Consider the following 15,809-nt stretch of genomic DNA (forward strand, 5'->3'; position numbering starts at 1 on the left):
GTGCTCCGCCACTTCAGAATAAGGCGGTTCACCCCGGGATGTGGGTTTCCGGGGACAGTAGACTCTCAGGGACAGTGGGTTCCCAGGGCTAGTGAGTTTCAGGGAGAGTATGTTCCCAGGGGCGGTGGGTCCCAAAGGGCAGTGAGTTCCCAGGAACAGTGGGGTCTCAGGGTCATCAAAGGTCTCAGGACCGTGGAGAACCACACACAAGGAGAACGTGGGAAGTCACAGAACAGTGGGCTTCCAGGGGGAGTGGGTCTGGGGATTCTCAGGGCCAAGGAGGATCAGAGAGCAGCTAGAAATGGACTCTCAGAGGGCATTGGGCATAAAGGACAGCAGTATCTCCAGGAAGGTAGGTGCAAGGCACACGCTGGGCAGCAGAGGGACTCAATGTTTCCAGCTGCCACTTTCTTCCCACAATGATGGATCCGCTCCAGGATCAGGCCTTGCTGAATGAGGTTAATCCCGTGCTCCGCTGCCCCCCTTCGTTTCTTCTTTTTAAAACTGGACACACCAAGAAAGCTTCTTAGCAGAAATTCCTCTCCCACGGGAAAACTGGTTCCAAAACAATGAAGTCAGGAGGGCCTTGCCAGTCCTCAGCCTGTCCAGGGATATCTGACACTGGTTGTTTTGTTTGTTTGTTTTTTGTTTTGGTTTGGTTTTTGGTTTTTTGGGGGGAGGTGTTTGTTGTTGGTGGTTTGCTTTGTTTCTTTTTCTTTTTCCTTCACTTTAAAATGTATTGTTTATTTGTTTGTTTGTTTTAGACCGTGTCTTCTCAGGAACCAACTGGAGATCGTTCTGCTTCAGCCTCTTAGGAGGTAGGATCACAGGAGTGTACTACCGAACCTAGCTAAAAATAACTACGTGGGCTGGGCGGTGGTGGCGCACGCCTTTAATCCCAGCACTTGGGAGGCAGAGACAGGCGGTCTACAGAGTGAGTTCCAGGACAACCAGGGCTACACAGAAAAACTCTGTCTCAAAAAACCAAAAATCAAAAACCAAAACAAAACAAAACAAAAAACAAAAAACTATGTGGTTTAGGAGGGAGAAGGTTACTGAAGATCAAACCTCTGGTCTCCAGGAATGATGGTCAAGGGCTACCCCCTGAGCTGCAGCCTAGGCTCTAGTTTCCTAACATGAAATCTTGGCTCAGTGATGGAGCATTTCCTCCTCTTCCTCTTCCTCTTCCTCTTCCTTCGTCTTTCTCCTCATCCTTCTGTGTTTAAAACTCTAAAGTCCCTACTATATAGTATTTAACTACATCCTACTTGCTTAATGTATTTTTGGTCATCTTTCCTTTAAAATATTTCTAATTCTCCTAGTATTTTGTTTGCACCTATAATATATTCCAAAGGGTGTCGTTAGTTGCAAACATTTGGAATTCATGTAGAAATCTTGTGGGGCTGGAGAGATGGCTCAGAGGTTAAGAGGTTAAGGACTCCTCTTCCAGAGGTCCTGAGTTTAATTCCCAGTAACCACATGGTGGCTCACAACCATCTGTAATGGGATCTGATGCCCTCTTCTGGTGTGTCTAATATACCAGTGTACTCATACATAGAATAAATATTTTTTTTTTAAAAAAAAGAAGTCTTGTGCTTATTGATTTCTAATTAACTATGCTATGACTAGAGAATAGATCCAGAATGATTTTTAGGCATTCATATTTCCGGCTTGCCTTAATGACCACCCTGGAGTCCCTCTTGGTACACATTCCCTGTGAACTTAAAAGGAAGGTGTATGCTGCTGTTAGGGTTGATCCTAAGACCTTCTTCAGGCCCCCTACCACTGAAATCTATTCCCCAGCCCTTAAAAACAACCCCTTTTAATTTTGAGACAGGGTCTTGCTAAGTTTCTCAGGCCGGCCTTAAGCCTGTGATGTGCCTACTGAGTAGCTGGTTTGCACTACCAAGCCTAACTTAAATTATAGTGTCACACCTTAGAGAATGATCAAACCCAGAGGGCTCGTAGTACTTCCATCTACCATGGCCTCCCTGAGGTTATGGCCAGCACTGTAATCTCCAGGTGAAGTTAATCTCCTACCTGAGCTGTGCAAAGTTCTGGTTTGAACTCCCCTTCTGACATTTCTCACTGCACACTTTGGGTCTCTGTCGGTTGGTGACTATATGTGTCTTTGGATCGATGTCTTCTTGATAGATTGCCCTTCATGTCACTATGACATGTGTCTATCTGATAGCAAGCTTTGCCTGGAGTCTGTTTTAGGTAAGCAGCCAAGACAGCCACTTGTGAGTGCTTCCTATGTGGGCGTCTCTCTCATTCTTGCTTACTGTGTTTAATAGAGGTCTGTTTCTGCTGTCATGGTTGGCTTTTAATTGAAGTTTTTAAGCCATCACCATCCACGTACCATTTTTTTTGAAAAGTATCAGCATTGACTACTAATGGCTTGCCTTTTCTTCCCTATGTGATTTATTTGTGTATGTGTATAAGTACACATCACAGTGCACATACTTCAGAGGGAGGACAACTTGCAGAAGCCAGTTCTCTCTCTCCACCATGGGGGTCCAGGGGATCAAACTCAGGCTGTCAGGTTGACTGGTAGGCACCTTTAACCTCTCTCACTGGCTCACTCTTTTGTGTGCTGATTCAGTTAAAACTCTCATTTGAACACCAGCATTTTCCTACAGCCTTGGTCTCAGTTCTCAGGGAGATCCCACGACAATGAGGGTGAGCAAAATTAGGCCATCGAACACTGGAGCCTTCTACTTCTGCCTCTCAGGTGCTGGGGAAGAGGCTAACGGTAGAGAACAATGAGATGCATTTTGGAGGTAGAGGGGCACGTGACTGGCTGCCATCAGAGTTAGCAAATGAAATGTGAGCTAGATCATAATTATGGATGTTTGCCTGACTTACACCTGGAAAAGTTCATCCTTGAGAAATTCTCCAGGCATTTCACTTCACTAACTAATGTATACCATTGGCCAGAACTTTTTAAAATTGTTTATGTGTGTGAGTACACTGTCGCTGTCTCCAGAAACACTGTAAGAGGGCATTGGATCCCATTACAGATGGTTGTGAGCCACCATGTGGTTGCTGGGAATTGAACTGGGGACCCCTGGAAGACCAGTCAGTGCTCTTAACCATTGAGCCATCTCTCCAGCCCAAGGGTGAGAATTTAAATACACACTCTTCCAGAACATGATGTGTTTGACTGCCTATCTAAAACCTGCTTGCCACAACAGAAGGTAAAGCTGAGGCAATATTGAACTATCTCCAAAGTCAGAAACCTCCAACTCCATTTGCTGTGTAAGAATGGTGGGGCACTCAGGACCTACCTGCCCTAGGGATAAATACAAACTGAAATCTGTGAGTGTTGTTTGGCTATCAAACTGGAGTCCTCGCTGTACTGTTTCTGGAAACCATTGTTGGGTTTGGAGTGGAAGAAACTCACTTCATATACAAACGCTTAAAAAATGAAAGCTTTATTTTCAAGAGCTCCGGGAGGTGGCCAGTTCATGATCTGAACTTTGTCCCCCGAGGGAGATTGTACAACATTTTCAAAGGATGGGAACACAAATTGAGGGGTGAACTGGAGGGCCTTGTGGTGTTATCAAATTGTATTTTGACACTATGGGTAAAGCAAGGGTGTACCGGTTGGAGACTGAGTTGTATCCAGGGCAACTTGGCTTCAAGGTTCTTAATTCATTCTCCTCCTGGACTTTAGTTGTGGAACTCAGCATGATAAGGGGACAAAGGAGAGAGTCCAGTGCATGTTGTTAATTAGGCCACACCAGGCACTTGTTTACTTATTTGTTTATAACATATGCACCTTGGTTTAGATAACAGCCATTTCTAAATTCTTTACCAGTTCACAGACAACTAATAAAATATTTGGAGAAATGGGATAAGTGTTCTTTCCTAGGCCTGGGAACCTGGACTTCTTTGACCCTACCAGCAAAGATGGAGAAGTTGTCCCTGAGATGTCTGGTCTCAGACAACAGTTTACAACAGAAGCTGTTCAGCTACAGGGGAGTCCCCAGCTCCCTGAAGGCCTGGAACCTTGAATTTAGTTTCTCCCTATGATTAAATGGAGTCTGCAAACAGAATGGTAACCCTTAGAATGTCTTCCTTTCGCTTGCTCCCAACACCATTTGGCAAGTCATTTCCTTTACAGAAGGAATTTTGGCATTGAATCAAATCTTTACATTATTTCTTAAAACATTTATTCTAAGGAATTAGAAGTTGTTCCCCACTATTCAACTGTCAAGGGGTGGTGGCACCCCATTGTCATGCCAGAACTGGGGAAGTGAGTCAGGATGATTGATCCTGGGGCTTTCTTACCAGCCAGCATAGCTTAATTGGTGAGTCATAGGTCAACAAGAAACCCTTGCTCAGAGAAGGTGGAAGGTGTTCCTGAGGATGCCAGTCAAGGTTGCCCTCACATTCACACATGGGCACATACATATGCATACATATGTACACACCCTTAGAAGAAATCCAAAGTAGAGGGGCTAGAGAAATGGCTCAGCAGTTAAGAGCACTGGCTGTCCTTACCAACGACCTAGGTTTGATTCTCAGCACCATGATGATTCACAATCATCTGTAACTCCAGCTCCAGGGGCTCTGATGCCCTCTTCTGACTTCTATAGTCTTAACTGAGCACATACATGGTACACATCCTACATGCAGGCAAAATACTCACACATGAATTAAAATTTAAAAATATAATTAAAAGAGGTCTTAAATGTAAAATTCAGTATGCATGATAACCAAGCCACAAAATGTAAATTCATTAGGACCATGCACAGATTGCAAAACTCCAAAGACCACCAGGACTCCGATGCATTTACAGCAGGGTTTGTTTGAGATCAGTACTGCAAACCTTCCCTGACCCAGCAGATTAGGTGAGTGAGCATGAGGTTTAGCAGAACGGGTTTTTAAAGGAAAAAACTGCAAGTCTCCAAGTATGGTATTATATGATTGGGTAAGAGGTTCATGGACAAGTTGAGCTTTTGAAATGATTGGCTTATTTTAGGCTCTAACACTGCAAACGGCTCTGGCCTGGCCATCTGGATCTCCTGAATACAAAGAATGTAGGAAAGGGAGGGTTGTCAGGAAATGTTATCTAGTAGAACTGGTGACTCCCAGCAGCTGCAGCTGGCTGAATATGTTTCACCCTGAGACCTAGGGTTTGTTGTTGTTATTTAAATGTATGTTTCTGGAGCCCTGCTTAGGTCTCTGAATTAGCACTATAGACTTGAAAAAAACAATATCTGGAGTATTAAAAAAAATATTAAGCCGAAGCACAACATGATTAACTTCAAGTATGAGGAGTGGCATGAGGAAAATCCAGGGGGAGAGTATGAGAAATTGAGGGGCCTCTCTGAGAAGATGCCTGCCATTCCTGCATGCACACAACAGCTGGCCAGCATTGGATGGGGGAACAGGCTTCATAAACAGCTCTAGAAGAGCAGCACAAGGAAAAGAAGGAACAGGACAAAGGTGACACACTGAGTCTAGAGGAGGAGAGGGAACAACAGGGCCAACCAGAGCTGTAAGGAGAGGTCAAGCTAGTGTCTGTGTGAGGGCTCTGAGCCGGGAAGGGGCCTGCTCTCTTGTTCAAAATGAAGAATTTTAGGACAGCAAGCTCAGAGCAGTAAAGCAGGCATAGGGTTTTCAAAACACGAATCTACGTTCACTCACTGCCCAGGCAGTGCTAGTCACCACAAAGTCTCTTTTGGTCACAGCCTGGTAAGATCTGTATCAGGGGGCTCAGCCTTGGTTACTCATCCCAGTTTCGGGTTGTCTGCTTCCATTGGGTGACCCTGATCTGAATTTGGTTTTTAGAGGTGTCCTGGACTGAATGTCTCTGTTCTCTTAAGGTCTGTATAGTCACACCCTAATCACTACCAGAGTTGTGGTATTCAGAAAGCAATTAGATCTAGAATGTTCCAAACTAATTTTGTTTTCTTTTTTGTTTGTTTGTTTGTTTGTTTTTGCAAGCTAATTTTTTAATTAAACGGAAAAGTTACACGGACCATAAACCCGCAGACCACAACCTTCCTAATGCTGTAACCCTTTTGTACAGTTCCTCTTGTTGAAATAGCATTACTTCATCCCTTCTTCACAGCTGTGATTTTGGTACAGGTTATGGATCATAATGTAAATATATAATATGCAGTTCCAAAGGGGTTGCGGCCCACATATTGAAACAGACTTTTGGTGGCTGGGGTTCGGAGAGATGTCTATGAAGGCTCAAGGATCTGAGCCCCACCGCCAGTGCCTACAGAAGCTGTCATAGCCTGGCATGCCTGTAGTTCCAATGCTAGGGAGGCAAAGACAGGGTTTGAGGACAGGGTTGTTGGTCAGCTCTAGGTTTAGTGAGAGATGGTCTCAAAAAATCAATCTGGGAAGTGACTGAATAAGACAAGCAAAGTTGACTTTTGACACGCACACGTGTGTGTGTGTGTGTGTGTGTGTGCGCGCGCGCGCACACACACACACACACACACAAACACAAGATTCTTTAAGGCTAAATGAATGAACTTGGCAGTTAAAGGGAGAACTAAAATGCTGATAAGAGCTAAATTATCTCAGGTCATTTCAAAGCCCCATTGAAAGCCATGCATTGCATGTTCCTGTGTTTGACTTTGTATCCTTCTGAACCTTTCAAATGAACTCTTACTACATCTCTTGAATCCCAAAGCTAAGAATGTCATCCACTGGCATCTGAAACCTACAACAAAATTCCCACTTTGCCATAAACCCACCTACATACTGTTAGCAATTTGTCTAAGCTCTACCCCACCATTCCCTGGTAATAGCCAGGTGTGCCTGACTCACTATAAAAGGGGCTGCTTGCCCCTCCACTCTCTCTCTTGCTCTTACCTTCTTGCTCCTGCTCTGTCCTCCCTCCCCAATCCCCCTACATCCTCTCTCTCCATGTGGTCCTTGCTGGCCTCTCCCCTCTCTCTCTCTCTCTCTCTCTCTCTCTCTCTCTCTCTCTCTCTCTCTCTCCCTCCCTCCCTTTCTCTGTCTCTTCTACCCTCTCAACTCCCCTCCCTATACCCTGAATAAACTCTATACTATACTATACTATACTATACTATACTATACTATACTATACTATACTACACTACACTACACTATACTATACTATACTATACTGTATGTGGCTGGTCTCTCCGGGGGAAGGGATGACTCAGCATGGGCCCACGGAGGCACTCCTTTCCTGTTATCTAACTACACACCCACTAAAACATATTTCTTCACTATCATTTAATAAAACACAACACATACGGCTCCCACTAATGTCTTAGGTAAATGCCCTGACTTATGACTTACTTTGATTTGTAAGTCAGTTTCAGGTAACCACACCCACAGAAGAACAAGTCTTTGCGGACAACCTAAAGCCTGTGTTTTGGGTCATGATCATGCATATTTGACTCAGCAATAAATTCTTATTCCCTTTGAAGTGAGAGTTGTGTTTTTTTTTTTGTTTTTTAATCAGTGTGAGGGAGCCCATTTCCAGGTTGGCGGTTTTATGAAAAGATTCTTCTCTTTCCGTCCCTGGCCTCTGCAGACCTGGAATTAGGTTTTCTCCAAGCCCTCCCCTGGGCTGTTGCCCTGACCTGCATGTCTTTGAACCTGGCTCCTCCCAGAAGACTTTGCTTTGGGACTTTCTGAGGGTCCCCTTCTCACCCGGGGTCCCTCAATTAACCAGGACTTCCCTAGAGATTCCTCAGCCCTGGGTTTGCAGAGTTTAGGCCAGCCTACCTTCATGGGCAAGGCTAGAACAAACATGAATACCCATTGTACTCTGACCTACTGGGAGTCCTTCCCAACACAGCCCTGTTCCTGTTTCTGCCTTAGAGCTATGGCTACCATCACACAGGCGCTTGTGGGCCCAGAGGTGCAGACCAGAGGCCCTCAGGAAGTTCCTGCTATTCAATGGAGATGGGATGGGGGAGGGATACCACACCATGGTGGTATCTCCAGTGGTCTTTCTTTTTTTTTTTTTAAAGATTTATTTATTTATTTTATGAGTACACAGTATAGCAAAAAGCAAAAAGCTCCTAACCCAAAACATCCAGGAAATCCAGGATGCAATGAGAAGACCAAACCTAAGGATAATAGGTATAGAAGAGAGTGAAGACTCCCAATGTAATGGGGCCAGTAAATATCTTCAACAAAATTATAGAAGAAAACTTCCCTAACCTAAAGAAAGAGATGCCCATGAACATACAAGAAGCCTATAGAACTCCAAAGAGACTGGACCAGAAAAGAAATTCCTCCCATCACATAATAATAAAAACACCAAACGCACTAAACAAAGAAAGAATTTTAAAAGCACTAAGGGAAAAAAGGCAAGTAACATATAAAGGCAGGCCTATCAGAATTACTCCGGACGTCTCACCAGAGACTATGAAAGCTAGAAGTTCCTGGGCAGAAGTCATACAGGCTCTATGAGAACACAAATGCCAGCCCAGGCTACTATACCCAGCAAAACTCTCAATTACCATAGAAGGAGAAAACAAAGTATTCCATGTCAAAACAAACTTTACACAATATCTTTCCACAAATCTACCCTACAAAGGATAATAGATGGAAAACATCAACATAAGGAGCAAAACTATACCCTAGAAGAAGCAAGAAAGTAATCTTTAAACAATTCAACACAAATCTAATTCCACCTCTTACAACAAAAACAACAGGAAGTGACAATTACCTTTTCTTAATATCTTAATATGAAAATTAATATTACCAACATATCCTAATTGATGGAAATCCAATTAGAGAATTAGAGATTTGTTGATTGTCATCCAATGGTCTCTGTAATTTGGTATTTGGAGAAATAGGTCCAATATTGTACAATCTATAAGTACTTTCAGCTTGTTTGTTTGTGACAGTGTCTGACTATGTACAACATAAGGATCTTGAAATCTTGCTTCTCCTATTTCAGCCTCTCTATTAGTAGTATTGTTTATTTCATGTTTTTACACTATACGATGGTTTTCATAACAGCTTATATATTTCAAAAGTATTTATATACCCAAGGGAGACATAGACAATTAACTTGGGAGGTGGCCTGTAGGAAAGAGAACAACAAAGAGTGAGACTGAATGCTTTGCTTGAAATTTGTAGCTCTTGTATCAAGTTTGAAGAAGAGGACATTATAAGTTACTCTTTCTCTGAGATGAATGCTTTTTCAAATTATCACAGCCAAAGAACCAAATTCTTACCCTCACCTAATGTTTGTGCCACCCTCCAAGCAGAACCATTGTTCATTGAAACAGTTGCTGAATGATTTTATGGATAGGATAGACCATCTCAATGCATACACAATTTCTTAAATGAATGTAACCTGTTCTCTGTGGGCTGAAAATAAAGTCACTCACTCAAGTCAAATAGTTTAGACCATAGTAAGTCTGTAATCAAAGATTGTGCCTACAATTCATTCCTTGGCACAGCAGAACTGTCAACTCTCAGCTTAGCTACAATGGAGGTAAAATCCTTTGGTGATTTGAGGGTCATTGAAGTACAACCTTATTACAATAAAATCCAATGTCTAAAAATTGTTCTTATTTTGGGCTTTACCACAGTAAGAGCCAAGATTTTAAACTCTACTAAATACAAAACAAACAAATAAAAAAAGACTTTATATGTGTTCATTTAAGAAAATACTAGTAGTGATGTATTATTTTGAAATATACAGTTAATATGTCTGCAGTTATTCAAAATAATTTTTGAGAAAAACGTATGTATTTTCAGTATTGCTGTAGACAAGCATCTACATAACACTGTTAAGTTTATTGTTGTTTTATATCAAACAACTTTTATAATACTCATTTTTATTGTTGTAATATTTTATATATGTTAAGGAATTTGACAAAAAAGATATTGTAGGTAATGAAGAGGGAGTCTCTGGGAGGAGTTGGGATACAAAAGGGAAACAAGAATGTCATTTAATTCTATTTACTTAAAATAGGTTTTTAAATGTTAACAAATTTAGATAAATTGAAATCATGTAACTTTTCTCATCATAATGCAATAAAACTTTAAAAAAAAAAAAAAAAGAACTATCTCCAAAGTCAGAAACCTCCGACTCCATTTGCTGTATAACAATGGTGGGGCACTCAGGACTTACCCACCCTAAGTATAAATGGAAACTCAAATCTGTGAGTTTGGCTATCAAACTGGAGTCCTCGCTGTACTGTTTCTGGAAACCGTTGTTGGGTTTGGAGTGGAAGAAACTCACTTCATATACAGATGCTTAAAAAATGAAAGCTTTTTTTTCTGAGATCTCGGAGAGGTGGCCAGTTCATGATCTGAACTTTGTCCCCCGAGGGAGATTGTACAACATTTTCAAAGGATGGGAACACAAATTGAAGGGGGAACTGGAGGGTCTTCTGGAGTTATCCAATTGTATTTTGACATTATGGGTTAAACAAGGGTGTACCAGTTGGAGACTGAGTTGTATCCAGGGCAACTTGGCTTCAAGGTTCTTAATTCATTCTCCTCCTGGACTTTAATTCTGGAACTCAGCATGATAAGGGGACAAAGGAGAGAGTCCAGTGCATGTTGTTAATTAGGCCACACCAGGTACTTGCTTACTTATTTGTTTATAACACATGCACCTTGGTTTAGATAACAGCCATTTCTAAATTCTTTACCAGTTCATAGACAACTAATAAAATATTTGGAGAAATGGGATAAGTGTTCTTTCCTAGGCCTGGGAACCTGGACTTGTTTGACCATGCCAGCAAAGATGATGGAGAAGTTGTCCCTGAGATGTCTGGTCTCAGACAAAAGCTGAAGAAGCTGTTCAGCTACAGGGGAGTCCCCAACTCCCTGAGGGCCTGGGACCTTGAATTTAGTTTCTTTCTATGATTAAATGGAGTCTGCAAATGGAATATGGTCACCCTTAGAATGAATTCCTTTTGCTTGCTCCCAACACCATTTGGCAAGTCATTTCCTTTACAGAAGGAATTTTGGCATTGAATCAAGTCTTTACATTATTTCTTAAAACGTTTATTTTAAGGAATTAGAGCTTGCTCCCCACTATCCAACTGTCAAGGAGTGGTGGCACCCCATAGTCATGCCAGAACTGGGGAAGTGAGTCAGGATGATTGATCCTGGGGCTTTCTTACCAGCCAGCATAGCTTAATTGGTGAGTCGTAGGTCAACAAGAAACCCTTGCTCAGAGAAGGTGGAAGGTGTTCCTGAGGATGCCAGTCAAGGTTGCCCTCACATTCACACATGGGCACATACATATGCATACATATGTACACACCCTTAGAAGAAATCCAAAATAGAGGGGCTAGAGAAATGGCTCAGCAGTTAAGAGCACTGGCTGTCCTTACCAACAACCTAGGTTTGATTCTCAGCACCACGGTGATTCACAATCATCTGTAACTCCAGCTCTAGGGGATCTGATGCCCTCTTCTGACTTCTATAGTCTTAACTCAGCACATACATGGTGCACATCCTACATGCAGGCAAAACACTCACACATGAAATAAAATTTAAAAATACAATTAGAAGAGTTCTTAAATGTAAAATTCAGTTTGCATGATAACCAGGCAACAAAATGCAAATTCATTAGGACCATGCCCAGATTGCAAACCTCTAAAGACCACCAGGACTCCGATGCAACTTACAGCAGGGTTTGTTTGAGATCAGTACTGCAAACCTTCCCTGACCCAGGAGATTAGGTGAGTGAACATGAGGTTTAAGGGAAGGGGTTTTTAATGGAAAAACCTGCAAGTCTCCAAGTATTGGCATTATATGATTGGGTAAGAGGTTTATGAACAAGTTGACTTTTTGAAGTGATTGGCTTATTTTAGGCTCCAAGGCCTCAAACAGCTCTGGCCATCTGGATCTCCTGAGTGCAAAGAATGTACAAAAAGCAGAGTTGTCAGGAAATGTTACCTAGAAGAACCGGTGACTCCCAGCAGCTGCAGCTGGCCGCATATGTTTCACCCTGAGACCTAGTGTTTGTTGTTGTTGTTGTTGTTTAAAGGTAAGTTTCTGGGCCCCTGCTTAGGTCTCTCAATTAGCACTATAGACTTGAATAAAACAAGTTCTGGAGTATTAAAAAAAAATATTAGGCCGAAGTACAACATGATTAACTTCAAGTATGAGGAGTGGCATGAGGAAAATCAAGGGGGAGAGTATGAGAAATTGAGGGGCCTCTCTGAGAAGGTGCCAGCCATTCCCGCACACACACAGCCGCTGGCCTGCATGGGATGGGAGGACAGGCTTCATAAACAGCTCAAGGACAGCAGCACAAGGAAAAGAAGGAACAGGACAAAGGTGACACACTGAGTCTAGAGGAGGTGGAGGGAGCAACAGGGTGAGCCAGAGCTGTAAAGAGAGGTCATGCTAGTGTCTGTGTGAGGGCTCTGAGTGGGGAAGGGGCTTGCTCTCATGTTCAAAATGGAGAATTTTGGGACAGCAAGCTCAGAGCAGTAAAGAAGACATAGGGTTTTCAAAACACGAATCTATGTTCACTCAGTGTCCAGGCAGTGCTAGTCACCACAAAGTCTCTTGGTCACAGCCTGGTCAGATCTGTATCAGGGGGCTCAGACTTGGGTACTCTTCGGGAGATTGATGCTTTGACATCCCAGTTTCGGGTTGTCTGCTTCCATTGGGTGACCCTGATCTGAATTTGGTTTTTAGAGGTGTCCTGGACTGAATGTCTCTGTTCTCTTAAGGTCTGTATAGTCACACCCTAATCACTACCAGAGTTGTGGTATTCAGAAAGCAATTAGATCTAGAATGTTCCAAACTAATTTTCTTTTTCTTTTTCTTTTTTTTTTTTTTTTTTAGTTTTTTGTTTTGTTTTGTTTTTTGGAAACTAATTTTTTAATGAAACAGAAAAGTTACACGGAACAGACCATAAACCCACAGACAACAACCTTTCATATGCTGTAACAATTTATACAGTTCCTCGTGTTTGAATAGCATTACTTCATCCCTACTTCACACCTCTGATTTTTGTACAGGTTATGAATCGTAATGTAAATATCTGATATGCAGTTCTAAGGGGGTTGCGGCCCACATATTGAAATAGACTTTTGGTGGCTGGGGTTTGGAGAGATGTCTGTGAAGGCTCAAGGATCCGAGTCCCATCGCCAGTGCCTACAGAAGCTGCCATAGCCTGGCATACCTGTAGTTCCAATGCTAGGGAGGCAGAGACAGGATTTGGGGGCAGGCTTGCTGGTCAGCTAGACTCCCTAGGTTCGGTGAGAGACAGTCTCAAAAACTCAATGTGGGAAGTGACTGAATAAGACAACCAAAATTGACTTTTGACCCACACGTGTGTGTGCGCACACACACACACACACACACACACACACACATACACACACACACACAAACACGCGATTCTATAAGGGCAAATGACTGAACTTGGCAGTTAAAGGGAGAACTAAAATGTTGATAAAAGCCAAAGTATCTGGAGTTATTTTAAAGCCCCATTGAAAGCCATGCATTGCCTATTCCTGACTTTGACTTTGTATCCTTCTGAACCTTTCAAATGAACTCTTACTACATCTCTTGAATCCCAAAGCTAAGAATGTCATCCACTGGCATCTGAAACCTACAACAAAATTACCACTTTGCCATAAACCCACCTACATACTGTTAGCAATTTGTCTAAGCTCTACCCTACCATTCCCTGGCAATAGCCAGGTGTGGCTGACTCACTATAAAAGGGGCTGCTTGCCCCTCCACTCTCTCTTGCTCTTACCTTCTTGCTCCTGCTCTGTCCTCTCTCCCCAATCTCCCTACATCCTCTCTCTCCATGTGGTCATGGCCAGCCTTTCTCCCCTCTCTCTCTCTCTCTCTCTCTCTCTCTCTCTCTCTCTCTCTCTCTCTCTCTCTCTCTCTCTCTCTCTCTCTCTCTCTCTCTCTCTCTCTCTCTCTCTCTCTCTTTCTGTCTCTCTCTGTCTCCCTCTCCCTCTCCCTCTTCTTCTCCCTCCCCCCTCTTCCTTTCTCTGTCTCTCCTACCCTCTCAACTCCCCTCCCCATACCCTGAATAAACTCTATTCTATACTATACTATACTATACTATACTATACTATACTATACCTGGCTGGTCTCTCAGGAGGAAGGGATGACTCAGCATGGGCACATGGAGGCACTCCCTTTCCCCATATCTAACTACACATCCACCAAAATATATTTCTTCTCTATCTTTTAATAAAACACAACACATACGGACCCCACTAATGTCTTAGGTAAATGCCCTGACTTATGACTTACTTTGATTTGTAAGTCAGTTTCAGGTAACCACACCCACAGAAGAACATGTCTTTGCGGACAACCTAAAGCCTGTGTTTTGGGTCATGATCAATCATATTTGACTCAGCAATAAACTCTTATTCCCTTTGAAGTGAGAGTTGTGTTTTGTTTTGTTTTTTAATCAGTGTGAGGGGGGCCCATGACCAGGTTGGCGGTCTTATGAAAAGATTCTTCTCTTTCCGTCCCTGGCCTCTGCAGACTTGGAAGTAGGTTCTCTCCAAGCCCTCCCTCGTGCTGATGCCCTGACCCCGCTGTTCTCTCAGCCTCCCAGAATGGGAGACATAAAACATGGAGCCCAAGACTAAAAGTGCTTGGTACTTTGTTTACTCCCCTGTAATTGACAATCAATGCATACTAAAACTTGGAATTTGCTCCACACTAACTTCTCCGTGGCCCAGCTCTGACCTCTGCTGCCTCCTCAATGCACTTCTGGCCACCAAAATGGAAACGCACTTTGAGATTTATACCAATGGGCGGGCTGCATGTCCCTGAACCCGGCTCCTCCCTGAGGACTTGGCTTTGGGACTTCCTGAGGGTCCCCATCTCACCCGGGGTCCCTCAGTTAACCAGGGCTTCCCTAGAGATTCTTCATCCCTGGGTCTGCAGAGTTTTGGCAAGCCTACCTTCATGGGCAAGGCTAGAACAAACATGAATACCCGTTGTACTCTGACCTACAGGAAGTCCATCACATCACAGCCCTGTTCTTGTTTCTGCCTTAGAGTTAAAGCCACCATCACATAGCCTCTTGGGCTCAGAGGTGCAGACCAGAGGCCCTCAGGAAGTTCCTGCTATTCAATGGAGATGGGATGAGGGGGGTGGGGGTACCACACCATGGATCAGAGGAAGGCTTCCTGGAACTTCCAAGTGATGGCCAGCCCTAGCAGGACAGGTCTGTAAAACTCCAGGCAAGAGGATTGAAAGTTTGAGACCTGCCTTGGCTACAAAGCTGATCAAAGACCAGCCTGAGCAATTAGTGAGATCCTAACTCAAACTCAAACTGGGAGAGAGGGAGGGGAGTGTTTCAGGAGCAGGGGCTGCAGCTGCCAGTCTGGTTTTGAGCACCCAACCTGAGAAATATGACCGGTATGCCCCTCCCCATACTCTTTAGCCCCATCCATTCTTCCTCCTCCTTCCTCACACACCCACACCTCCCACACCCACCACTGACTTCATGGGTCAGGGAGTTCTGGCCCTGAGCTGATCTGAGCATGTGCATCCTAAACCACCAATGAGAGATCTGAATAGCACACCGCCCTCACTTCGCCACACCCCCATCCACAGTCAATAACTCCCTCACTTCTCTAGTCCGCCTCAGAGCCTCCACAAGCTTTGACCTGTGCTGTCACTCTGCAGACCAAAGCCATAATCATGTCACTGAGAGATTGCCAGGTAAGCGCACCGGTTGGGCTAGGTCCTCCTCGGTCCAGGAGATGGCAGTTCAAACCTGTAGGTCACCAGGAGTCAGGCAGAGAACCTTAACCTGAGCTCGCTGTGCATCTGCAGCCCAGGGTGGAGGGGACTCACTGGTTTCCAGTCAGGTGCACCAG

General features: G+C 43.6%; 1 protein-coding gene and 1 long non-coding RNA gene across 2 annotated transcripts in view; both read left to right on the forward strand.

Annotated features, from left to right (window-relative positions):
* Nucleotides 1–344: 344 nt before the first annotated feature.
* LOC116077466 lies at nucleotides 345–4,062 on the forward strand. The gene is made up of 3 exons (XR_004113250.1): nucleotides 345–458; nucleotides 765–818; nucleotides 3,878–4,062. It is a non-coding gene; the product is annotated as an uncharacterized LOC116077466 (long non-coding RNA).
* Nucleotides 4,063–15,576: 11,514 nt separating this feature from the next.
* Ttc38 (tetratricopeptide repeat domain 38) overlaps nucleotides 15,577–15,809 on the forward strand; it is a 34,621-nt gene continuing 34,388 nt past the window's right edge. Inside the window, exon 1 of the mRNA XM_031359512.1 lies at nucleotides 15,577–15,651. Coding sequence (XP_031215372.1) covers nucleotides 15,631–15,651 — 21 coding nt within the window. The 5' untranslated portion in view covers nucleotides 15,577–15,630. The remainder of the gene's footprint in view (nucleotides 15,652–15,809) is intronic.

The sequence above is a fragment of the Mastomys coucha genome, unplaced genomic scaffold (genome assembly GCF_008632895.1).
Source record: "Mastomys coucha isolate ucsf_1 unplaced genomic scaffold, UCSF_Mcou_1 pScaffold11, whole genome shotgun sequence".
Classification (NCBI taxonomy): domain Eukaryota; kingdom Metazoa; phylum Chordata; class Mammalia; order Rodentia; family Muridae; genus Mastomys; species Mastomys coucha.